At 43.7% G+C, this 25,848-nt stretch overlaps 1 protein-coding gene across 4 annotated transcripts in view; it reads left to right on the top strand.

Annotated features, from left to right (window-relative positions):
* The first annotated feature begins 265 nt into the window (after positions 1 to 265).
* The window catches only part of hspg2 (heparan sulfate proteoglycan 2), a 95,180-nt gene continuing 69,597 nt past the window's right edge, over positions 266 to 25,848 (top strand). For all 4 annotated transcript variants that reach the window (XM_069141451.1, XM_069141450.1, XM_069141449.1 and 1 more), the window contains exon 1: positions 266 to 838. In XM_069141451.1, coding sequence (XP_068997552.1) covers positions 770 to 838 — 69 coding nt within the window. In that variant the 5' untranslated portion in view covers positions 266 to 769. The remainder of the gene's footprint in view (positions 839 to 25,848) is intronic.

The following is a 25,848-nucleotide window of genomic DNA, read 5'->3' as shown; positions in this document are numbered from 1 at the left end:
CTTTGTTGTTTAAAGCCAATTTTGCTGCCGATATCTTTTTTTTTTTTCCCCTTTATTCCAATAAAATGCGTACTGCAGGACTTTTCCCTCAATCTTAAGACTTTCAAACCTCCACACGGTTAGTGTTGTCCGTGTGGGGGACTCTGTATGAAGACTACAGCGTCCGTTTCTGCAGGACTCGACGCATGTGAGGAGTCCAACTAGGTGGCGTCTCCCTCCTCCTCCTCCTCCTCCCCACCTCGTCCCCCCACCCCCCACCCCACACCGGGATTAGCTGTCTTCTCTTTCAGCAGCACTCCCTCGATTCCATTCCGCCTTTTACTTTTTTCGGCGGAGCTCTCTCCGCTCAGGACTCCCAGTGACTTTGCAGGACGGACTTTCACGCAGCCCCCACAACAAGTCCCAAGTTAGTCGGGAGTGCACGGGGAAGGGAAGAAAGAAGCAAGTTTGGAGCCCCGTAGAGTCGATATCTTACGTCCGATTTTAAAGAAGAAGAAAAGAAAAAGAAAAAAAAAAAATCAACAAAAAATAAAATAAAACCAAAAACAAGGGATCCGTTGTACCTGTTGATGAAGTCCCACCGGGTGTGGGGCGCAGAGGAGCAGTCGGGTTTTTCGCGCAGAAGAAAAGTCTGAAAAAAGAAGAAGAAGAAGAAGAAGAAGAGAGAGAAAAAAAAAAGGTGCATCGCTCCAGTGGCCGGGAGGGAGTGAAGGACCTCGGGTTTTCCTTTCTCCCCAGCAGTCGCAGCCTGTGCTGGGTTGGTGGAAAAATGGGCACTCCGACCACCTCGATCTGTGGACTTATCCTCTCTTTGACACTCGCATGCCAGCTGGTTTCTGTAAGTCATCTTTCAACTTTTTCTTTTCACTTTAAAAAAAAAAAAAAACTCCCTCCGCTGTGGCGATTATATGTTTCCTCCACCTACGTTGCTGACCTATAAAACACATCCAGAGGTCAAGTAAAAGTTATAAATCGGTGCCTTTATGTCCAATGGAAGTGAAAACAAAGTGATGTTTCTATTTGTGTGGTGTATGTTGGATGGTGTGGCCGTGCTTGGTTCGGGGCTGCTCACATGCAGGTGGGCTGTGTTTACCAGATTCCAGTCCGCACATATCGGCATTTTACTGTAAAGATGCTTTTAGTAAAGTAATCCGACAAACCAGCTCCTGTTGAGTGAAGCCAGGCTAAGTTTGTCCATAGAAACAAGCTATTCATAGTCTGCCTGCAGCCCTCAGCTCCCAAAACCTCCTCAAACTTTGCCAGGCTGCACTTTGCATCTGTCTGTTCAGTTACTGCCAATGTGTGCAGATTATGACAGGGGGATCCAAAATAGAGAAGAATTATGATTTGTTAGCTCTTTGAATCCTCACATGTATACAGACTGCTGTATTTTTGTCAGCCTTATCAGTCAACAAGTCCTGGAGAATGTGGATTCCTTCAGATTAAAAGCGGGTGTTCATTTGAGGGAGAAAAAAAAAAGAAAAAGAAAGAGCTTCAGGTTGTAGATAATATTAATGAAAATACAAGTATTGTCAACCTTATCAGTAAACTTGTCCTTGAGAAGCAGAACTAACTTCAGAATAAAAGTTGGTGCTTATTTGGGAGGGAAAAAAAAGCTTCAGGTTGGAAATCATATTAATATAAAATATAAGTTTTTATCAGCCTTATCACACAACCACTCCTGGAGAATGTGGGCTCCTTCAGAATAAAAGTATGTGCTCATTTGGGAGGAGAAAAAAAGCTTTAGGTTGCAAATAATCTTAATACAAATAAAAGTATGAAACTCTTCTGTTAAATTCTCTTATGAGGTATTATGTATTACGGGTAGGAGAATCCACTGCATTGGAAATTTTAAAGCTCCATCTTCTGGATTTATTCATTCAGGGCTGCAACTAACCACCATCTTCATTGTTGATGAATCTATTGATTGTATGTCGATTTATTGGATAGCACAGGTTCCAGGGGTCCAAAAAGACATCGTGACATTGCCCAAAACCAAATAAATATTTAATTTACAACAAACAAAAGGAGAAAATCAACACTTTTGTGAAGCTTGATGACTTTATTGATTAATCTGTGCACTGAATCATTGATTTAGTTTTAATCGATATAGCACCAAGTCGCAACAAAAGTCTTTTCAGGGCACTTCACATATGAAGGTGCTTTCAACAGAACTTTTAGGGAGGAACCCAACAGTTCTCCACGTGAGTAACATTTGGAGGCAAAACAATACTCACAAACAATTAGGAGATTATTGTTTCGCCTTTGGTATACTGCTCATAAACTGTTGCTTATTTATATTAGAGTAATTACAGGAGATGTGTTGTCCTCTATATCTGTGGTATGAATCATATCTAGGATGACCATCGCCTTGCTGCTGAGAATAGACCCCCCCCTCCAACCCACCTCCTCCAGCCTTTGCAAATTCCCATCTGGTCTCCCACCTTTATGCCCTCTAATAAACAGAGCTGTCATGGTTGAGATATCCGTGACACCTCCGCGCTGATTTGATCCGAAGCGAAGCCCTTCCTGAGTGACAGGGGCGGGGACGTAAATCTAATCCCGCGCGCCGGATCTGAAGTCCGCGAGCGCCGATTGTGCCCCGACGTTTTGAAAAAGCCACGGGCGTTAATACTTTTATGACTTCGAGGTATATTTAACATCCGGCGGCGACACGCTATCGAGCGCCGGGCCGAATGAAACGACCTCTTTGTGTCGGCGAGGCCCGAGCGAGCGTTACCCGAGTCTTCCGACAAGCCACGTATCTTCGGCACCATCGATCCGCCCGAAGGCCATCACCATCCGTTGTGTGCTGACACTAGAAAAGGCAACAGCAGACGGCCTCGACCCGCTTCTATCGCAGCCCTTTCGATTGACTGCCGGGCCAACAATACCGGCATAATTGAATTATCCCGGAACCGCAAGCATCTGTTTCTTGCATTACGGCTTTGAACTGCAGCGAGGCTCACTTTCTCTTGATTCAATTACCGAACACATAGTGGTGTTTCTACGGCAGTCTTTCTTTCCTCCTGCGCTGGAATGCCAGAAGGGGTCATGTGCATCAACTCCACCAATCAATTGAACAATCAAAGTCAATAAAAAAAAAAAAATGGGTAAGAGCTCGCCAATGGGAAACGAAAAGTACTCGTGTCCTACTGTGAAACCACAAGCAGTACCGGTTTAACAGCTTTATGTCCGATAAAAAAAAAAAAAACGAATGAGGGCCGCTCTTGATTTTGGTGTTTTCGAAGGTCGGCGGTCTTAATTTGAACTCTTGGTGGCCACTTTGTTTTCTGGTCTATGACATCAACCATGAGCATTGCCGCTGACAATTTTTGGCCCCGAGATCTCTCCCAGTATAGACGGTCACAAGTGGCCCTTGACTTCATTGGGGGGGAGGGGGGGGGGTCTGGTTGGGGAAAGGGTGACTATAAAGTCTGAAGAGAGTATGTGTGTGTCATTGGCGGGAATTGTAGTCTTTTTCTGCTGCCTGTAACTCAACCCCTTCATTGCCCCCCCCCCCCCACACACACACACACACACACTCTACTAAATACTTACGCTGCGACATTTGGATCTGATGATTTATTTAGTCTGCGGTCCCCCCCCCCCCCCCCCCCCCCCACCCTCACCCCGCCCCGGGTGGCGCTCTCGCATCCAGCTACCTGGTGTGTCATTCCAGTCGATGAGCGACTCTTATGGAGTTGCAAAAAGCACAGGCAGCGCAAACACCAGCTCCACTTCACCGTTTGAACAGTAGGGAAGGTCCCCCCCCGCCCCCACCTCCCCCGCCCCTCTCCTCCACCTCTCTCCACAAGACCCATTCACATAATTGCTTGAAGACCGGGTTCAGTAAACATTGCATTGCTGAATGATAGCCCCCGGAGAGGGATCGAGAGGCCAACCTCCTGCTGATGGGACGACGCTGCGGCGAAGCCTCGTTGGCACATATGGAGCGCAGGCCGGCGGCCTGGCATTTGTTGACTCCGCAGTGAGGTGTGACTTGGGCCGGTATAGAGGTCAGAGATGTGAGGAGGACTCTGAACCTGACTCTGCCTCACAGTTCAGCAGGGTTCCCCCCTCCCACCCCCCGTGATTTATTCACAGCTTATCTGGAGCTACGCAGCGAGCTGAGTTTCTCCCTTTTGATTTGCCCGTGCAATCACACGTTATCCCGCTCTGCTATGAGTCTCCTGAGGGTCAGTTTGACCTCATATATTCAATATTTTGCACGTCTTTGTGAAGTGCAGTCAGTTGAAAACGTTTTGGTACTCCTGAAGAAGTACTTTCCATTGGATGCAGATGCTGATAATATCCCTTACTTAGTACAGAAAAGTCAGCCTCTGGTCCAGATTGTAGCTCGTACACGTCGAACAAGCGCAAATCACAGCAGTTTGCGGCACGAACCATCCTGCAGTGTTTCATATCTTTGCTATCTTGGTTTCCGTACATCGGTGGAATTATAAATATAAAGTGTCCCCCCGATGATACTTAGATTCAACCACTGTGTCTGCATTAATTGTAAAAGTTACAAGGAGCTAAAATATGCCAAAAACACGGGTTTGGTGTTATGTGGGTGCACAGTGGGGTCTCATCCCTACTTCTCAAGTCAGTTTGCATTATTGTAATATTCATAGAAATCTAATCAATTCATGCATACTCTTAAAAATACCATATTTTCTCTTCACCTTGGAGTTCAGAGGGATTCGTGCGGTGCAATACAATTTAAAAATTTAGACTGCGGAGACGCTTCCGAGCCTTAAAGATGGATCAAATGTATTTGGGTTTTGTCCCACAGCGCTGCGTGTCTTCTCGGCCGCGGCGGCGCCGCGCTTTTCACGCCCGACGTCGCTTTCGCGTCGGGCTGAAGAGCCAACTCCAAAACGCAGCTGCGCCTCAGCTGGTGCGAAGCAGCGGAGCCGTGCATGTGCTGACATGAGTGCACATACTCATGCGTGCGGCCTGTTGTAACTGGAGTCCCACCGTTTCCATTCACATCCCTTCGTTTAGACTCTGAAGCGCTTCGTGTGCGGACGGCATTTGTTTCCAGCCGTGGACCAGCATTTATCCTCATGTATAGGATAACAGGTGAATCTTCTGTTTGGCCTGGTTCCACTTTAATAATTACTAATTCAACGTTTTTTTATGGAAGGAAATTGAAGTTTTGAGGAGGTAGCAATCAGACCTCTTTGATTACCAAACCTGTCTTTTATTTTCAAAACCATAATGTTTTATTTCGTTTTCTTCAAAAATGCAGAGTGATTAAAGTGCCAGTCCTTTATTTATACATCCTTTCACAAATAAATGACTTACTGAAGTACCCATGAGCAAGTTACCACTTTGTTTTAGACTCTGCTCCTTAATGAACCCTGTGACCCTTTTACCTCTTTGCCGCCACCTAAAGGTTTCCCTGGCAGCGATCATTTAAAACGGCCTGTTGATAAGAGTCACTGGGTTAAATAAATGCCCTTTGGCCTCGTTTCTTTTCTTTTCTTTTTAAGCGATCACTCTTCATTCCTGAGCTTCATTATGGAGCTACAGGTGCAAAGAACCAACCAGAGTTCACGGTGAGTTCGCGGGTTGTCTTGAGGATGCTGCACAGACACCACAAGCAATAAAAAAAAAAAAAAAGATAAACGGTAATAGTCTGAAATATTTTAGGGTAGCAAATTACATGTCGGATGTTTTGTTTAGTTCATGACTTGTAGGAAGCGTATTGTGGTAATAAGTAATGTTTTGGATATCAGAGAATAAAAGAGGTGAAATGGTTAATCTCAGGTGGTTTTCCCCCATCTTTTGGACTTATTCTGCTCCTGGGGAAACAACGAGCTTTAAATCTTAAAAAGAGTCACTCAGCTTGATAAGAAGAACAAAAGGGGCCTGTAATAGACTGCTACAGATTCTGAAACAGTCTTCTTCAATCTTTTAAAAGCCTTTTTTCCTCTGACTTGCTCTTATTAGAGATTCATTGAAATGCTAAGTTTACTGTATTGCACTTTTCCCTTTGAAGGAGCTCCGTAGTTGTCTGTGCTCCATTGTCTTCGCTTGACTCATTGATGGGAAGTCGCCAATACTTTTTGCTTATAGGAGCTGCCTCATTGTCTTGAATGGACCCTCCCAACTCATGCAGCTACTGTGATGGGGGGGTCGCTGCCCTTTTCACCCAACAGAATAGATTTTTTTTTCTGGGGTACTTAAGTAAGGCGAAGGATTGTTATCCTTTTTTTCTTTTAAAACCAGCTTTGACCCTGATGGCCTGCGGGAAAAAAAAAATCCCACCCTGGTGTCTTATCAGTGCTGATGATTTCTGGCTGCCTGAGCCCAGACGTGTAGCTGCCCTGCCTCCACTTCCTTTAAATGTGCGGCAAGTCTCTACCTGCGGAAAAAGAAAGGCTTCCAACCTTTGCAGGACTTTGCTGTAATTCAACTAAGCTGCTGTTAAACCCTTAATGTTGGCAGAGGAGGGTCGGCCGGTGGAATTTCGCCGGCTTTGGGGTGTGAACGACTCGGTGAAAACTAAATACAGAGCAAACACCACTTTCAGCTCACTTTTATTTAATTCAGGAGTGTGTTTGTGGGCAGTAGAAAAGCCTGCTGCTCTTCAGGAGCACCGTTAGCTGTAGACTTAATAAATTAAAGGATTTGTTTGTAGTGAGAACCAGAGAGATTAGCTGGAGCTGGCTATTGTTTTTTGTTTTTTTATAATGAACGACGGCAAATCTAAAGATTGTGAAAACTAAATATCAGTTCAATTAGGCTCTTGCCTGTCTTTATAATAACATCATATCTTATTATATCTTTTCCACTTACTCTGGCATTAAACCAAAACATGTCGGACCTTTTCTTCATTGGATTTGGCAGAAACGCCAGCTTAAGACCTGAACTCGTGTTGTTTACCAGTGAAAACATGATTATGCTACACATGTAAGCTAAGCAGTTACATTACAAAAAGTCTGAATAGACATTTTTCCTTACAATATATGCACAAAACGCTGTTTCCGTATCTCCATTTTTGTTTTTGATGAATCATCAAGATATTAACTTTTTAACTTCATACTTGCAGCTTTAACCTTTTAGCACAATATCATGTGCATCAACAGCATATTTAAGGACCCTTTTTCATAATTCTTCATATGAAATGAGTCCAAATACTTAAAAAGTTAGCTAAAGACAATTTTTTTTTTAACTGATTCATCGAGCTAACATTAGCTAGCCAGTTACAGCTGTTAAAATCTGCCTGTGATCGTTTCTCCTGGCAACTTTCACGGTTGCTAGGGAGACATGAGAGACTTCCTTTTCTTCAGACTCTTACTGGTCTTTTGTGTTTCGTCACGCGAGCCTTTGGCCTTTGCATTTCCTGCATTACGTTACCTGTTAGCTTGCTAAATTGTTAGCTTCTGTGGCTTCTAGACACCATCCGTGTTGCCGTTGCCGAGCAACAAAGTTTTTACGACTGAACCACTTCAACGCCTGGCGTAGCAAGCACCGCAAATTTAAGACTCCTTGATCTTCCAGTGAAATGTATCTATTGTAGCTTTGAAGCTTTCCTTTATTCAGATTCTGTCTGACCTCGCGCTTTTTTGTACTTCGTCGCATGACGGTCGTACATGCGTGAAAACGCCGAGGCGAAGCCAAACGTGACGCTGACACGGCCTCTTCTGGCGGACTGACTAGAATTCGTATCACAAGCTCTGGAGCGATACTTGGCTGCTTTGTGCAGGTTAATTGTCGTATAAAGTGCTCTTGATGCCTTTTTGCACACAGCAGGCTAATAAATGCACCATATTGCTTCTTCTGTGGAGAAGCGTCGATCTCTCGTGTACTCGGCCTTCTCGGTGGCCTGCATGGAGGCTGCAGAGGCCCTCCGGAGAGACGGGAGGTGAGCTGCACCAGTCTGGTCTGTGTTATCATGTCAGCCGTCGTCCCACGAGACATAACAAACCATTTGATATACACACATGGACAAACTCCTGTTCACAGAGGAATTTTCTCTGCCTGTTGTTTTCACCGCCTGTCCTCTCTCGTCTTTCAGCTCACCAGCTTTTACTGTTTTTCTCTCCGTCCTCCCACCTTGTAGCGGTGAACCAGTATTTGTTGCAGGGAACTCCTTCCTCCCGACCGCCTATTGTTTCAGAAAACGAGAGAGGAAATTGTGGCGCGTGATTTCGCTCCGTGCTGAGATACCGTTGGAGCTTCTTTTGCGGTTTACGAGGTTTGCCGGCAGCCGGCCATTGTTTTGGCGCAGCGGCATCTGACGGTCTGAATTTGTCCCCTTGCTGAGTCACCATCCTGCTCGGGAAATGAAACCTGGAATCATCTACAGCACGAGAGGACCCCACTTGCCCCGAAGCAAAGTTTATTCAGGCTTTCCTGTGCGCAGTTCAGATGTCCTCCTCTATATTTGATGAAACAAATAAACCCTGGTGGAGTTGTTGTTTTTTCAACCCCGAGCTCATGTTTTTTTCAGACTAAAATCCATTTTCTCTCTGTTGTATATTCATCTTGGTAAATCCCCATAATCCTGAGTCACTGTAGTTGTCCTGGATTCATATGTCAACAAGCAATTTTCTTATTTAAACATCTCCCCTGTACCCTGAGCCCTTTTTTTTTTTTTTTTCTTTTTTTAATATAATGGAGTAAAAAAAGCAGAGACACTCATGACACGTTTATATTTCCGGCAGAGTGAGATCTCCTTCACTCCCAGAGTCGTGTCAGCCGTTCACAGATCAGAGCTGCAAAGCTGCACAGAAGGTTTTCACAAGTTTTTTTTTTTTTTATAACTTGGCAAGTAACACGCTGGAACCGAGGATTAATGAATTCCCCTGGACCTAATTATGCCAAAGTACAAGCCCTCGCTGTTTTTATTTTTCTCTCTCAGCTAGAATGTGACATTTGAATTTCCATCACAGTATGCTTTAACTGAGCAGGACCGTTTTGGTTGGAAATATTTTCCTTCCAGGTTTGCAGCTTTTGAAGATACATGTTCCCTGCCATGAGCCAAACTACCCTGCAATGGGAAGAAAAAAAAAAATCATTTGATTCACACACACACACACACACACACTGCATACTGTATTTTTTTTTTTTTTTAATGAAAAGTGAATATTAATCACAGCAAACTTTGAACTGATCTTGCACATATGCAGTTTACAATGATACCAAAATATAAAAATGTACCTCTCGTAATTCTTGATAATATCTGAAACAATGAATCCCCGGTTTGATTTGTTAGTGTTCACGGAAAATAAGCTTATTCAACTGTTTTGGAATAGTAGCTCTCAGACACTTTCATTTAGTCAAAGTAGCTCTCAGAGGGAAAAATAAAAGTCAAAGACCTTTCATCTAAACTCTTAAACTACCGCTCTTAATACAGCACACCTCACCATGTGGAGAAATCCAAAGCTTCCCAGGCCTATCACACCAAGTTACAGTGGCTGAGCTGTGATTGAGCTGCTGGTTCAGTGAGAAGAAAACAGTCATTCACGAGTTTAGTTTCTCCCACTATACCTCCGTGAAGCTTTGCACTCTTTTTTTTTTTTTTACAACTCGGTCTTTCATTTCAATCTCCCTACCAAGAGATGTATGGTTCTTATGAGTCACAGTTGGAGTTTGAGTGGCGGTACATTAGACAGTCAACTCGCTGTGAAAAGATGGAGGAGTGAAAACCAAGCTATTGATAAGAGAGGAATGTGGACCCTGTTGGTGGTTGAGGGTTTGCCTAGATTAAAATCACAGCTTCTTTCTGGAAACCATCACCACCGAACCCTCTGGTTATTTTGAAATACACTCCTCTTTTGAAGCTGTTCCAGATCGCTCGTCTTGGGGCGAAGCTGAGCGAAGGAGTTCAGATTTGTATCTTTGTTCGTGTAGTGCTTTCAGTTGCCAACTAAAGACAAAGGAACAGAAAGACGTCTCAACCACCCTGCTGACTAAAGTAGCTTAGCATCCATCGTGTGCATTACAGTCTGTACCTGGCAGGCCTCTTCAAGCTGAAGGTTGGCCTTTTAAGACAGTTGGTAAGGCGAAGGGAATTTCTGTGGTTTTAGGCTAAAGTGGTTGTATATAATTTTCTCTCCACCCAAACCATCTGTTGATTCCCTGCAACGAGGAGTCATCTGAACACTAATCTTTAAAAAGTTTGTTTATGTGCTTTTCGCTGTTGGAGATTAACGATGTCGTACGGAGAAACATATAGAAATCTGTTGGCAAAATACAGTTTTAAAACCCGAAGTTATTTCCTGACATAGCAGTATTTTATATTCAGTGGAAGCGTGAGTCAGCCTGTGTTCACAGTTGGAACCAAGCGGCAACCAGCAGTGATGTCACCCGTTGGTTTGTGAACGGCTATTATAAAGCCTCGAATTCGGATTTTGTCCGATGCCATCTTGCAAGTTCGGAGCGATTTGGAGCCGGTAGTGATCATGTGTGGACGAGCTGGAGGGATCTGACTCGATCACGATTGGAGACCCGGCGATACTTTGGGGCTTATTTTCTCGTTAGTGACGGGATTACTTTCCAGAAAACTAATAAGAAGGAGCGACTGCAGCTGACAAAACTGAGATAACTCTTGGAGAAATTTGATCAACTTTTATCAAATTTTATGACTCTTTGGAACCAACCTCTAGTGGCACTCGGTGGTATTGCAGCTGAAGGCACTTCCGCATCGGCCTCATTTTTCAGCCCCCTAAAGCTACGTTTACTTTTTATGTACAGTCGATGGTTGAAACATACAGTTCACAGTCAGTAGCTGTCGGCCACCAGCAGTGCCTTTACAATACCGCAAGACTGAGGACGGAGTAATGGGACAAGCAGCTGTTGAGCATTGCAAGTTTTCTTCTAATCAGTGCACATAATTTCACTTATAGGTCACTTGTAGGTCCATTTCAGATTTCCTTTCTTGATTTCTTTTTATATCCCCTTCAGGTGCATGTATTGGATTTTCTCATCTAAATTAGAGATCTCGGTTGCCCTTGATGTTCTTTCCGTAATCATCAGATACGGTAAAGGCCTCACTTTTTTTTTTCATGCAGGCGGCACCTCCAGCCAAGTCTGGCAATTATAGCTTTAAAAGGGGTAATTAAACAGTTCTTCATCTGAAATGAGCGCTCGTGTGATTTATGTGGACTGTGAGCACATAGAGGATGCTCTTTCAGCTATGTCAGGACACCGAGACCCCTGGCCCCTTCTCCTGCCAGGCTCCACCTGCCGAGGCTCTATTATGACCCTGTCATGTGTACAAGGGGGTAGGAGAATGGGGACAGAATTTGGCACCAACACCAGACGGCAGTCAGATTCTCTGGCACAGACTTCAGTCTTGCCTGTGGGCACACGGTTCAACATCAGCCTGTTGTTTCATCAGGGCTTTCTCAGTGCAGGAATCATGGAAAACAAGATTTGGGGGAGATAATAGAAGGACAAGAGCAGCATAGTTTTTTTTTTTAGAACGGGTCAGCCAGACGAGATTAGGGTCTGATCAGCCCTGGGTGCAATGTCTCTGCAGACTCGTCAGCCCGGAGAAGGACCTAGTCCTTGTCATATCACATACACACACATAATACAGGCCTGTAGTCTACATAAAAGTTTAATATAACCGTTGTAAATGTCCTGCTGTGGACCTGTTCTGTCTCACTGCCTGATATTTATCAGATTTAATTCCCCAGTAAATTCATCTTGAAAAAAAAAAAAAAAAAAAAAACTTTGCACATTCTTTTCCACACCACTCTTGAATGTCAGCCCTGAAATGTTCAGTTTCAAAAAAATGCGTTCAGAAGTAGGGGCTTAAAATCTGACTGACACTTTAAAATGTATTGCATGAATCACCGATTTTTCCACTGGACGGCTGTATGATGAACGTGAGCTATTGAGCTGTGTCTGTAAAACATTTGAAACCATGAAAAACGGTCAGAATACTCACAACATTTATTAAAAACATTAAAGGTGTATATGTACATTTTATATTCTAAGTGATAGCATTTATTGTCAGACTTGGCTCATCCTGCTTGACGTTCTGCCTTCTAGGCAGACATACTTGTACTAAAGCTCAGGAATGAGTGTTTGCTGAGGTAAAAAACCTTAAAGATCACTTGGCAAATGCAAGCGAATGCAGTTGTAATATGTTCCGTACAAATTTTATTCATGTCCAAAAATATTGTCGTGTGATTGCTGACTGTCTGAGACAGTTTTACTGTGCACTGTCAGAAAGGTCAGAGGGAGTGATGTAACCTCACGGGTGAAAGCTGAGTCTTAAATTATCTTCTTTCTGCCCCCTTTTTTGTCCTGAAAGGTCAGCAGGCTTGTGCCGGCTTGTCCATTAGCACGGCGATGAGTCACAGAGAGAGCAGGCTGCCGTTAGTTTCATTGCCTTCTATCATATACTTGTTCACTTCCCTGATTAACCACCGCAGCTCGCCGTATTTTCACACGGACACACCGGGGCCCCCTCGCCTGTAATTACCTCTTATTATAGTAGGAAATGGATCCCTCACATCTGCTTCCAATGAATGGGCAGGTTGGCCCTCCTGCTTTCTTGTATTATTGCATAAACTCCCGGCAAACAGATGTCGTTGTAGGTGTGAGCGCACAGTCAAATGAAGGCCTGTTGTTGAATTATGAGTGCAGGTGAAATTCGTCTGTCAGCCGCTGAAAGGAAGAAACTCCCAGACTTTGTTTATGGTTGTCAGATGTTGGCCCTCGGGTTTGTTGTGTAGTTGGGTGCGAAGCCAAACACAAATTCTTTAAGTATCTGGTATAGATGTTGAACCTCCTGCGGGATTTATTTTAAACTGCTCACTCTAGGAGAGAATGCAATCACAAAAATTGTATACGTATTTTATAAGGTTAAACAGTCGGGTTATGATGACATTTTTAGCCTGATTTATAAGATTTTGTATCATTATTATTATTATTTTTTTTTTGCACTTTTGTTTTTATGAGATAGTTGACGTAAAAAAACTGAGAGGAAATGTGTAAAAAGAGAGAAGGGGAATGACAGTAAAGGTCACGCCAGTCCAGAATCATTGTTGATCGGGTTTGCGGCTCGATTGTGGCCAATTTATTATGTGTAGTAGTAAAAACAGTAACAAACAGTAACAGTAACAGTAACAAATGGGTTGCAGTGTAGTAATACGGACCTTTGTTCTTAAGTCACACGATAAACTATTAAAATTAAAATTGCCTCATAATAAATGTTAACATTTTGGCACAAACGTTGAAACATACTAAAAGTGATGATGGGTAAAGTCGTGTCAAATAAGGGCTGCTCAGCTGAACCACCTTTTTTAGGTTAACTGCTGACTTTTACGTCCTGCGCCCGGCTAATAGGAGCTTTTTTACAAAGCACAGGACCAGCGTCGTTAAAAAGGTGAATGTCTGCAAAGAATGGCCTCAATAAAAGTTGTGTTTCTAATTAGCGTCTCAGGGTTGAAATGATTATTCCTTAGTTCAAACAAACAAAAAAAAAGAAATAATAAAGTGTTTCATTTCAGCTAATTTGAGGAGAATGAATGTAACTGCAACCTAAATGTTGTTTTAGCCATCAGTTATGATAATGATTCATGCAGCAGCTAAGTTGCGGAATATATTGGAACAAAATGCAGATTTGAAACTCAAGAAAGTGGCACAGCAAAAGTCAAATATGTGGTGCTCGAAATTTAGTGATATTAAGCTATACTTTAGCTAACAGTAGACTCCTGTTTTTGAACCGTCTGTAAACGTTTCATATTTTCTAGAACAGTTTAAAGAGTGAAATAAAAGTGGATTAAATAGCTAACAGCCTAATAAGCTTTCACCAGAGTTTATTAGCATTGATTTACTGAACTCCCACAAATGAACTGATCACCGATGTTACTGCAAAAACCTTTGTAATGAGTTTCCAACACAGGGAATCAGACCGATTTTAATCAAATCTGTAACTTAACCATCACTATACAAACTAATCATTTGTTTTCACTTCATTTGACATCTGAATCAACTGATTTATCTCCATATCTGTTGGGTTGAAGACTAATCTTTCCATTTATTTATTCGATTTATTTAAGTCAGCATCACTTTGTTTATAGTTTCCCTGCTTTTCTACCATGGTGATATTCAGTAACTCCTGAATAAAGTAACAGTCATATGTTCCATATTTAAACTCCCTGTTGCTGTTTTTGTCTGTTAACGCCGTCGTGACGGTCGTGTTTGCACTCAGGTATTGTTACATGCAGGCGGTTTATTTTTGGGGACTATCTGGTGGAGGAAGGAGTAAAGTGAGGTAAAAGGAAGTGTTTAATTTAGCTTAGGGACTTTATCTGGCTCTCTGAGCGTAAGATCCAGCAGGCGTGGTCCCGTCTGGGGGAATTCCTTCCCCCTAAGATCGTGGTGGAAAATGGGACGCCTGTCAAGCATCCTGATATTGTCTTTTATCACACTTAATATCCAGACGTGTGGTTCTGTTTTTTTTGTTTTTTTTTTTGCCTGTTAGCTGTGTGATCTGGGATCGTACATCTGCTCGTTGCTGTCTGAGGGTCAATTAAACCAGAGGTGCTTGAAATGTGGATGTTTGTGGAGTAATTTTGTGAATATTTCCAAAACAATCATTTGCTTTTTTTTTTTTTAATCAATCTGGGACTCATGCACCGAAAACCACATCACAACCTGCTGTTCGGTTGTGTGATGGACTGCTGAATGATCCCTGCGGGCAAACAGTCTAGACAGGAAGATTCCCAGCCTTGGTGAATTAATACACCAAAGGTTCTATTGCTGATACAGTCAGTAACTAAATACAGAATGTCACTGCTTTTAAATATGACTCATAGTGAAATGTTTTAGTGGATGTTTTCACTGATTTCAATACAACCATAAAGAAAAAGGATGAAATAAAGAATATTTGTGGCTTTATTTCTGTAAAGTGAACTTTTGAGGGCCGTTTCACTCATGCATGGTCGGATATTGTGCAAAAGATGCTGCTGCAAAAGTACAAATGATGCAAGAAAACTCAAAGAGCTCTCAAGAGGCTCTCGTTGAGCCCCTTGTTGACCTCGGACAAAAGTAATGACGGGACTGTTTATCTCCCATCCAACAGCTTTCCCCTCCAGCCCTCACTCATAACCATATCTTCATCCTGCACTCGCTCCGTTTGCTTATCCACAGTCTGCTCTGACACTTACGGACGTTTTTTTGGCCGGCTTGGATTTCCATACTTGTTGCTAAAGTTGGAGGCATTGAAACAGCACAAGGAGCTTCTTGTGCGAGTGTTCGACTGGTAAAACAACAGCTGCCAAAACCTGTTAAAAAGTTTTTCCTCGTGAATTCTTACCATTGACAAGAGGACTTCCTTCTGTCCATCCAATTTAGGTTGAATTCAGGAGGCCACGTTTATGGGCTCCCCAAAGATCGAGAAGTTGGAAAACGGAGAAGATGAAAATGAAACACGAGCCTAATGGAGTGGCCCGTGCTTTCCCAGAGTAACACAAGTTAACTAACCCTATTTATAGGGTTGCGGACGGTGCGAGGGTGGGGGGGGGGGGGGGGGGGGGGGGTCTAAACGGGCCGAAAAAACAAAGCACTTTACACCTGAAGAAATCCCAACCTTCATCAGTCACTCAGTGTCCCCAGATCCATCTCCTTGAACCAGCCTCCAGGAAATAATCCACTTCTTTGCAAGTGTCATGCCCCTTGATCCCTTTGTCAAGGGGTGACAGGAGGAGTTTGAATCAGGAGTTTAACAATGTGAACGGAGGAGGTGAGAGACAATCAAGAATTGCCGACAAAGTGGGTACCTGATCCCCTCTCTTAGGCCCAACCCGATAATTGACTTGAGGAATGTTCCCATTTCTCTCCTTTAGGGTATCGTTAAGGAAGCAAAGCTGGCTTGGCTTTCTTTTGGTGGGCGGTTAAGATTCGCCTTGATCCTCGGATTCGGCGGGGGTGGGGTGTGGGGGGGTGGGGGGGTGCGGGATAAATGACTTCCTTCACCAAACATAGAAGACAACCTGCAGGAAAGTCCCCTGTTAGGCCGAAGCTTTGGGTCACATCTCTGGCTGTGGGTGGATTTGCTTGGAAACATTCATGTCTATTTTTGGTCATGAAAAATTATACGCTGTCAAAACAAAAATTGCTAAAGCACTTTATTCTAGACAGTAAAAACAAAAAAAAAAGGCAAAGTGTAACAACGTTTAAACGGAAAGCTGCCACTGTTAGAGGCTCGCCAATTTGAAGAGATCTTGAGTAAATTTTCGTGGGTGTGCCAGAATACTGAGCCGCAGTTGGCTGGGCCTCATACCACTCACAGCGCTCCCTGAAACATGGCTTTCTTCAGTGTTTATTGGTTCTTGTCCAGTCCTAACCTCAAATGGGGAGGAGAAAGGGAAGGGGGGGGGGTTGCCAACTACTGCAGCAGACTGCCTTCTGTACTGTACTCGGCCTCTCTGATGACAGATCTGGAAAATGCATGTGTGGCGTTTTACATCGCAGAGAGTTTTTTTTGTGTGGTTTTTTTTTACACAAAGGCATCTTTCAAAAATCCTCTCCCGAGTATAATTTGAGTATCGAACACATGAAATAGTCCCCGAACACTTCTGGATGTGGGGAAGGTGCATCGGCGACAGCAAGTCCTTCAAACGTGGTGCCGTACGTGGCAGGTATGTGCCATCCCTCCCGATCTGTCCTGCAACCCCTCTCCGGCTGCGGGGCCTCTGGGAGGAGGCTGTAATAACACCTGCAGCTCCACTGCTCTTGAGGTATTTTTATCTCCCCCTGGAATTCCTCGTAGATCTCCCGTCTGAATTCATGGGAACTCAGCCGCCGATGGCCCTTGGACGTAGATTCGCACTTGGTCACTTTCGCCGGCATATCCCCGGCATTCGATCACCGTCGGATGTCGTCGCGTACGTGGAACTGATTATTATTATTTATTTATTTTGTGTGTGTTAGGATGATGTTAGCCCGACAAACACACTTCTAGAGCAGAGGTTTTTTTTCACCGTCACCAGTTCTCCCTACGGGCTCTTCCAAGTCTTGTCCTGAACCAGATGCAACCAAACTGGTGCGGATGACACTGTTTGCACTTTCTCTTCGTGTTGTTGCTGTCAAACACTTGAGATTCTTTCGAGCAGTACGTGTTGTAAAATGTCTTCCGTGGGAGGTTTTACGGACACTAAATAGAGAGTGCCAGTTACTTGACTCTTTGATCTCACAGGTCACATTCACTGGTTGTGATTTCCAGCATAATCAGAGCGTGCCCTGCGAGCATTATTAGAATAAATAAAAAAAAATTAAAAAAAACATCTCACTATAGCAACAGTGGATGATGTTTATGCCTGAAGACGAAGACGAGTTTATCTTTTGCTTACTGAAGTATCAGATGATCCTTTAATGTCTCCTCATGGTGTTATTATGTCTGAGATTTCTTCTTAATTGTTCACTGTAGGCACTGAGACCATGATACTCACATGAATAGTATTTTAATATGGCAATTTTGGTAAATAAAAGATAAGAGAGCCCTTCTCATGCCTGTCTGTGTGGGCTGTGATGAAAGCTAACCTTTCCTTGTTGCCCATGGATATTTTGTGCCGAGTGAAGTGAAGCCAGGCCTCATTTTTGTATATATATATTTATTTTTTTCTACCATGTTCTCTTGTCCTCTCCTACTCTTGGCTTTCCAGTAGTGCACAGGTTAGCGAAAACAGCTGTCAGGTGATTTCCCATAAGGAGGATGGGTGCTGGGGGGCTCTTGAAAGGCAGAGAGATAACCTCTGAATACATTCTCTCTTTCCTCTCTGAGGATTTTGTCAACATCGGACTGCACAGTCTTGTTTGCTCTGCAGCGCAGAACATCTGGAGGGCCGTCTTTAATGCTGCAGCCCTATTACGTTTATATTAATGGCATCAACAGCTGAGGAAGAATATTATTTGTTCTCTCAGCCTATCACTTAATTTTGTTCTCGCCTTGGACTTTGAAGTGCAGATGGCGCCCCACAAAGAGTTCTGTTCAGATAACAGCAGCTTTTGTTGTGATATTCTGAGCTCAAAGTGCGTCTTGGGTTCCCCCCAAAAAAAGACGGTTCAAAACTCAACGGTTTGAGGTGCTTAACATGCTGACACTGCTTCGCGTTCCAGAAACTTCACCATGGTGCCGCTGCAAATCCCATTTAATTACGAGATCGCCATCCCAAATAGCCTTGACCTTGGGAACTGCTGGAAAGTGGCTCTACCGAGGTGAAATTACTCCCTACGGCCGGCACGTCTGGAGGGTGTTCTCTCCATGGCAAAAAAAAAAAAAAAAAAAGGGCCGTAGATCCTCACAATTTCAAGGATCTATTATCGTCAAGAGGCAAATGTTTAATTTCTCCACCGCAGTTAAAATCTGTGCATATGGTGCTACTCCAAAGACCCAATTTGTCTCAGAAAATGGCTGCATAAGCTGCACACTTTTTTGTCGACTTAGCCTCCGTTTTCCCACAGTGTAACGATGAACTAATCGAATATGATAGAGGGCCGGAGGGGGTCGGGGGGAGGTGACAGACTGAGCTAGTTCTGGCCAGTGATTATGTGGGACAATGTAAGTGTGGCCAAGTCAACAGGTGGTGTCAGATTAGTTGGTCCTGAGGCGAGAATGAGCGAGCGAGGAAGAGCGGAGGGTAAAATCTGCTGCCATCGTTGGAGGGAAACCAGAGCTTAATCACAGAGCCATTAAACAGCTGCTGCTACTTCCTCTCTAAAGCTTAACCAGCCTGAAAACCTTTAAATCAACTCAGCACAATCTGTCATCATGTCTATAATCAATATTGGAAAAATAATTGCACTTTGCGTATTCCCACACAATTTTTTTTTACAGACATTCATGGTCCCAAGAGGATGAAGTCCTCTGACTTTGGTAATCCTCTGACTTTTCCTCTTGCGCCACACAGAAGTTGGAATTTTAGTCTTTTAAGAGAAATTTCCCACCAACTGTTGTTTGGGACAGTTGGGACAGATATTCATGGTCGCCAGAGGATGAATGCTAATAACTCAGGTCATCCCTTGACTTTACATGTAGCAGCATTGCTCTTTGAATGGCAATCTTGTGTGTTTGTCAGTTTGTCAATCAAACTAAAATACAGTTTGATTGAAAGGAAATTTGGCACTGATATTCAGTGTCCTCAGTGCATTGATTATTATATTCCCACAGTTCTTTTCCATCCTTTTACTGCAGCTGAAGCTCACGTCGATCTTTTATCCTGAGATGTTTTTTTTTTTTGGTCTTTCCGTGTCAGCTAAATGTTCAGGCACCTCAGATCCCCGATCCCTTCTGGGTTCTCCGGTGGGAAGAAAAGCAGACCTCTTAAGTGACACAGCAGCGTTTTCAAAGGGACTCGCTGTTATATATAAACAGGCCGAGGCTGGCCAAGCCGGAGTTGCTCTTCCCCACGGAGCTGCCACAAGTTTCAGCACCTCGCCTGTCAGCTGTCGTCTGAGGTGGGGGGTGAGGGTGGGGGGACGGCACTGGCCCCCTCGCACCCCTCCGGCAGGTCACTCTCCCAGAAATGTTACCGGAAACACACACGCTATTTACAGACCCTACGAATTACTCTCACGGTGTTTATGTTTAATGTGACACGCAGTTCAGGTGAGCCAGGATTCGATTTGTGTTTCAGCATTCACACTTGTTTTTTTTAAGTTGTTTTTTTTTGTGTGCCATTTTGCACATCTCTTTGCTGCAAGTTAAGCATTTTAGCTCTGACGTTTTCTACTTATTAGCTTTTAAACATTTGTTGGTATATTTTTCTCACAGTAAGAACACCGTAGCTTTAAGAGCTAAACCTCCAATCTAGTAAACTGGCCTTTTCCCACAAACCACAAAGCCCTATTAAATGAGAATAGGATCATCCCTGGCTGACTGGGGTGTGGATGTGAATGTATGCATTCCTTAATACCTGCATGTGTACATACAGGGTGATTTCTGGGCTTTTGTTGTCTGACGGTGGGGGATGGAGTGTGCTTCAGGTTTTTCCCCACCAAAGGAGCCTTGTCATTGATTCTTGGTGGTCTGTTAATGCGGAGTCCTGCTGGGGCCCCTGCTGGGGCGATAATTGAAAAGATTGTGTTTCTGTGGACGTCAACTGGGCCTTCACGCCTTGGGACGTTTGGGTGGAATGCAGTCACGCTCCATTATCCCATCCACTGTGAAAATACATTACAGTATGGCTTTTATTTACCTGTAAAGTAGCCTGTAGAATTGAATATCCATGCTTTGCGAGGACTTTTGAAGTCCTGCGCTGCCCGCTGAAGTCTTCAAACTTATAAAATCACATAAGACATATAAATGTAAGAACTTGTGAGGCTCTTTTGCTCTCGGATTCCAAGTTTTGTTGTTTTGCTGTGACCGAGGCCGAAAAAAGAGCCATCAGAGATAGCGTTTCATTTGGTGTGAGGCAGGGGTCTCTTGTTTCGTAGCTGGATCACGACCCCTGCTCTCTGTCTGGTCGTGTTGTCGCCAGGCTGTGACCTTTGGCCTGAAATACATTACGGTGACTCAACCCCAGTTTGCGAGTTGTGCTGTTTGGGTCTGATTCAGACACTCGTAAAATACAAAATACATCTAATAGATTTAGTTTCTTTAGTTTTAGCAGTGCAGTGTTTGGCGCACCAGTAAGAATCAGTTGTTCTTGAGAAATTCGACTTAATATGAATCTAATTGTGGTGCCAATATACACACAGCGGTGCACTAAAGCAGGCTACAGTGGAAGCCAAGCCTTGCTTTAATTAGGTGTGATATTAGGTAGTCGATTTTTTTTCATGTGTTTGCACGTGTACAAAAGTGTAATAATAACAACGGGATTCACGTGTTCACCTTCCAGCAGAACAAGACAGAAAGAATTTTATTTTTTTTTTTTATTTTTTTTTTTTTTACTTTTAACTGTATCTCTGTAAACATCTTTTCTCACTCTGCGTAGCTGCACCGTGTTCACAAGTCTGCACAGGCTGGCTGCTTATTTTGACATGCCTCCCTAAACAGTAAATGTCGGTATAAAGAATTACTTTGACATTATCAAGGTGTGGCAGACAGGCCTGGCCTTCCATGCAGATGATGCTGAAACAATATCAGAGGTGATTTAGAGCTCCATGTTTTCAACTTTTACCACTTGAAGGGGAACTGCAATGATTTTGCACATTCAAGTCTGTTTGCGGGTGTCAGGGAGCGAGACTGCATCTGGGGGCTTTTTGTGGCTCTACAGGGGAGTTGTGCAAAATCTGATGATGTGCCTCCAGTGATGCCACTTGAGTCAGTGTCAAAATTGAAAATCTGCGAGTGGAGAGTTAGAAAAAAGCAAGTTCACAATGGTACATTGCTAGCATGAGACACCAGACACGGGTCGAGGTGCATTGTGGGTAATGTAGTAGTCAAGTCGTTTTCTTTGGTTCTGCTGCATAAGTTTTGATTGTTTAAAAAAAAAAAAAAAATAATGAGTCAGAAAATGTTGTTGAAGTACTCTTTTAGCATCTTGTTTGAAACGGTCCATCCAGCGTTTGGAGAGCGTGACGGATCCAGCGTTTATTTCCGAGACCGAGCTGATTGTAAAATGTTCGGCATGGCTGTTGTGTGGGAGAGCGAATGAATAACCTGGGGGAAGATGTCCAGGCAGGCACTCCAAGCATGTGTTCAAAAATGCCCCCCCCCCCCCCTTTTCTGCTGGTCCCTTCTTCTGAGAAAACCCGAGCGTATTCGTTGCACCCACGTTATTAGTCATGGAACACTTTGAGAGGACAATACATGGATATTGTGAAAAGACTGTTTGTGTGTTGAATGAAGAGGCTCCTTCCACTTCCTCCCCGTCCAATCACTTTGGATTATATCCCTGTGGAAAATGTCAAAGAGCTGCGGAGAAGGCAGAAGGACCTCACTCATCGGGCTCTTTTATCCTGCAGGGGCTCCGGCAGAGGTTTAGTGTCAGAAGTGGCAGTTTGTCAAGTCACCAACCACTCCAAGCATCGGTCCAACACATAGGAAAGTCTGTTTCTCTTCACACAAACATGCACAAAGTTGACCTACTGCCTTAATTCTGTTGTTAAAAAAACCACACACAGAGGCTCTTGTTCTTTTTCCTACTTTTCTATCATCACTCTTTCACAACACCAGACCGAGCACATCAGCAAAAAACAAACAACTCCACATGTGAAGACGTTATATGTGTCAGAGCTGCAGAACACATTGTACTATCAGTGGAATCACGGGAACTAGTTTCCTTCAGACTTAAATAGCTTCTAAGGCCTTTTGCTGTTTGCGTTCGCACTGGCAAAAAAAAAAAAAATGACGTAGCACCGCCACTTATTTCTCCAATGGAAATATGATTTTCAGTTTTCTTGATCTGGTTGACATTCACGTACATATTTCACCTGTTTCAAGATCCAAAGAGCATTCATTCAAGAGGGCCAATTAAAACAAATGGAACGGTCAAATTTCTCATAATTCCATTTAAGATGAATAAACTGATTCACAAAATCAACTCGAAGCCTTATTACGTATCATTTGTGCTGTCAGTTACTGCATTACATGTTAATACAAACTTAACAACACTTGTATTTTTTTTTTTTTAAACTAAAAGCCCATCGGTGTTATATATGAAGGAAACCCCTCATCAAAGTCACGCTGTATTTCCTCCGATGTGTAGAGGCTCAACTATTGTGTGCCTCCATATGTAGTTCCTATTGTAACAGGGAGAGTACCCAGGCAGAGGTAGGAGCTAAAAAAAAAAAAAAAAGTCCCACAAAACAGAGTTATAGGAACTTAAAAGGTTCTAAGTTCCCTCGGTACGAACACATAAAAAAGAAGGGGGAACTTCCTCTCGTGGTTTTTAGAACTGTGAAAACGCCTTCCACTTTTGTTTGTTTTTAGTCTTACACCTTCATCCTTGCATCCAAATCTCTGTGTAGAAGTATGAAGATAATTTTAACACTTTCAAGGTGCTGTAATGGACCTGATTTGGTGCGACCCTGCTAACACTCCTTCACCTGCTGCTCAGATAGCGGCGGGTCAAGTATAACGGAGTGCAGGGCTCCTGCAGCTCGGGGCCTCAATGGTGCCTGGCAAGTGCTTCTTCTCAGCCTGCTTCTACCTAAAGGGAAGAGGATGGTGTCGAGCTTTCATCCACTTGATGCCCGCTGCAGTTTACATTCCATTCCTGTTTAGTACGTCCCGCCACTTCAAGTCTAAGCAGATATTGTTGGTCTTTAAGAGGGAGGGAGAGTAAAAAATAGGGAGGCTGGATGGAGAGTCACAGAGGTTGGGAATTCATCTTGTGGAGGTTTTCTGCTCGCTGGAAAGGTCACAACTCGGCGTTTGAATCGACTGATTGGAAAGAGCAATGCTACTCTTTTTTTTCCCCCCCCCCAGCTTTCATCCTTCTGTGTTTTCCTATCACACGCTCCGGTGGGGACGAAAACCGATAGTCTACGTGAGCTCAATAGCTGCTGTCAGTAAACAGTGTAACACATTTTCATGAGAGAGCGTCACTCCTGTGAGACTCTGACTCTTGCATGAGCCCGACCTTATTTCTTCTCTTCTGTCTATGCCTTTAAGATATTTCTCACAGATTGTCCTGCAGCTGCGTCGCTGGGTTTATTAGCCGAGTGGGCGAATCGAGCCCCCTGATGAATTCTTCTCACGCTTCCTCTGAGAGGCTCTGGATGTCACCGACATGTAACCAGGATGAGAATGTTGACGTGTGGGTGTGTGATAGTGTGTGTGTCTGTTTCTGTATCAGACTGTGGGTGTTTGTTTGCATGTGCTACCACATGCCAGTGTGTTTAAGTCGATTTCCATTTTTTGAAATTTGTGCATTTTAAGAATCGCACCAGGTGCACATTTTCAGAGCGCACTGTCGTCTCCAAAATTGTTCTACGTTGTGTTGTTTTGCTCAGATTCATGCAGTTTAATTCAGCATTATGTATACAAAAGTGGACGGAACTTCAGAGCCTGAAAAATGAGGCCGATGCGGAAATGCCTTAAGCTGCAATACCACCGAGTGCCACTCGAGCTCGGCTCCGAAAAGCTTGACGCCACTGTCGGTTGCCGCTTGCTCTTTTAACAGACAAGCAGCAAGAAAATGCCATCTGGCTAACATTTAAGAGGTGGTTAATGCATCATTAGTTACCACTGTTTTCTTTAGTATCAATGTTATAATGCAAAAAACCCAATGATAAAACATGTAACTTGATTTTAAGCGACAGACTCGACAGCCATTCATCTGTATTGTATGAGATATTCCTTCTTGTTGTGCTACAAATAATATACCAATGGAGAATTTGTAAAGCTTTGAATGGCTTTTATTCAGCATGACATCAGCATTGGAATCTAATTGGGTGTTGAAAACCAACGACTGTGAACTCAAGTAAATGTTCTCGTAGTGGAAACGCGCTTTTAGGGTTCAGTGCTTGTTTGGAAGCGGAGATGACAGCAGGTCTCCAGCTGCAAGACTCAACGACAGCTGAACGTTGTTCTGTCTTGAAAGGATCTTGGCTCAGTTTTCCCAGCCTGACTAATCTTTTTCCAGAGTGTTTTACTTTTTCTCCCATCGCTTATCAATTGTTCACGGACCAAAATGCAGTTATTTCCACTGGTCCTGCTAAACAACAGCTGGTTAAACCGAAGGCCTCGCTGGTGTCACCTGTCACTCGTTAACCGTGGGTCCTGTTGTTCTCTGTTTCCGGAGTTTCTACTGCTTCGTCTCACAAGGCAAAGATTGTGTATTGCGAGCAGAGTATAATGCACAAGTAAACGGTGGAATTCCTCTTGGCTGGAATGTTTGTTATTTATGTTTGACGCTTGCTTCTTTCAGAGCGTATACCTGGGTGCCTTGTGTCACTCGAGCTTTGAGAGCTGGTTTCCCTCTGGGTGGGGTGGAGTTCAAAAGAATTACCACCACCGTCAAGACCTTTATCTCGAGGGAGAGATAACTTTTAACACCACGGACGTGTCTCGACTCCAAGAACGGGAGTAAAGGTCACTCTGGCTTTTTAACCTAGAATTCAATAGCATAGTGCGAAAGCACATTCTTACGTAGTTCCCAACTCACTCTACAAGGAGGCCCGGACTGACATCCTTAAAGAAGTGTAGCTTAACATGTTAGCTTTAAAATCAGGTGCAAACACGGACTCATCCGTCAAAGGCCACTCGGCAAGCTTGTGAAGGTTTTTTTGCCGAGACGGCATCCATCCAGCACATCCCAGATGATACCCCCATCCCAAGGGAGTGGGAAGCAGGAGATGATCGCACCAACGGTCGGCTGGTCGGCACTGCTGAAAAGAATTTGGTTAGTCAGCAGTTTCCTTTTGAAAATGGCCCGGGATTGTTGTTGTAAGGGTGTTCAGTCAGGGGAGAGAGGATTTGGGGGGATAGATCAAGTTATTTATTAGCTGGAGCCATTTAAATGGGAAAAGTACCCTGACAGAGTTGGGTGGAAATAGGAACTGGCGGGCCATGCCAACTGGAAATGCCAGGGGCGGGCACCCTGCCACAGTCGTATTTAAATTTACAGCCGGAGTCTGGGCAGTCGGGATGATGCTGAGATGGTGAGAGCAGGGATAATAAACCCACACTGTGCTCCGGCCGGGCTGGCACACTGAACTTTATCAAGATGATCAGATATGAGAGCGTCTGGCTGAGCTTTGTGCGTCCTCACTGAGGGTGTGACGCGTCTGTCAAGTGTATGGCATGGGATCTTTTTATTGATGTGATTTTTACTGGGTTTGTGTTGTGTTGCTGTGAGAGAACTGAACACTCATATTTTGTCATCTTTTTTTTTAAATTCAAAACGAAATGTTAAAACTTGTATTTGTTTTTAGTGAAATGTCTTGACATGTCCTTGGTTGCTATGAAATTTGGCAGAGAAG

Source organism: Embiotoca jacksoni, unplaced genomic scaffold (assembly GCF_022577435.1).
Source record: "Embiotoca jacksoni isolate LCO1_2020_lvr unplaced genomic scaffold, fEmbJac1.0.p SCAF_9, whole genome shotgun sequence".
Taxonomy (NCBI): Eukaryota; Metazoa; Chordata; class Actinopteri; family Embiotocidae; genus Embiotoca; species Embiotoca jacksoni.
Note: the sequence above shows the minus strand (reverse complement) of the source record. Positions and strands in the feature narration are given on the sequence as shown.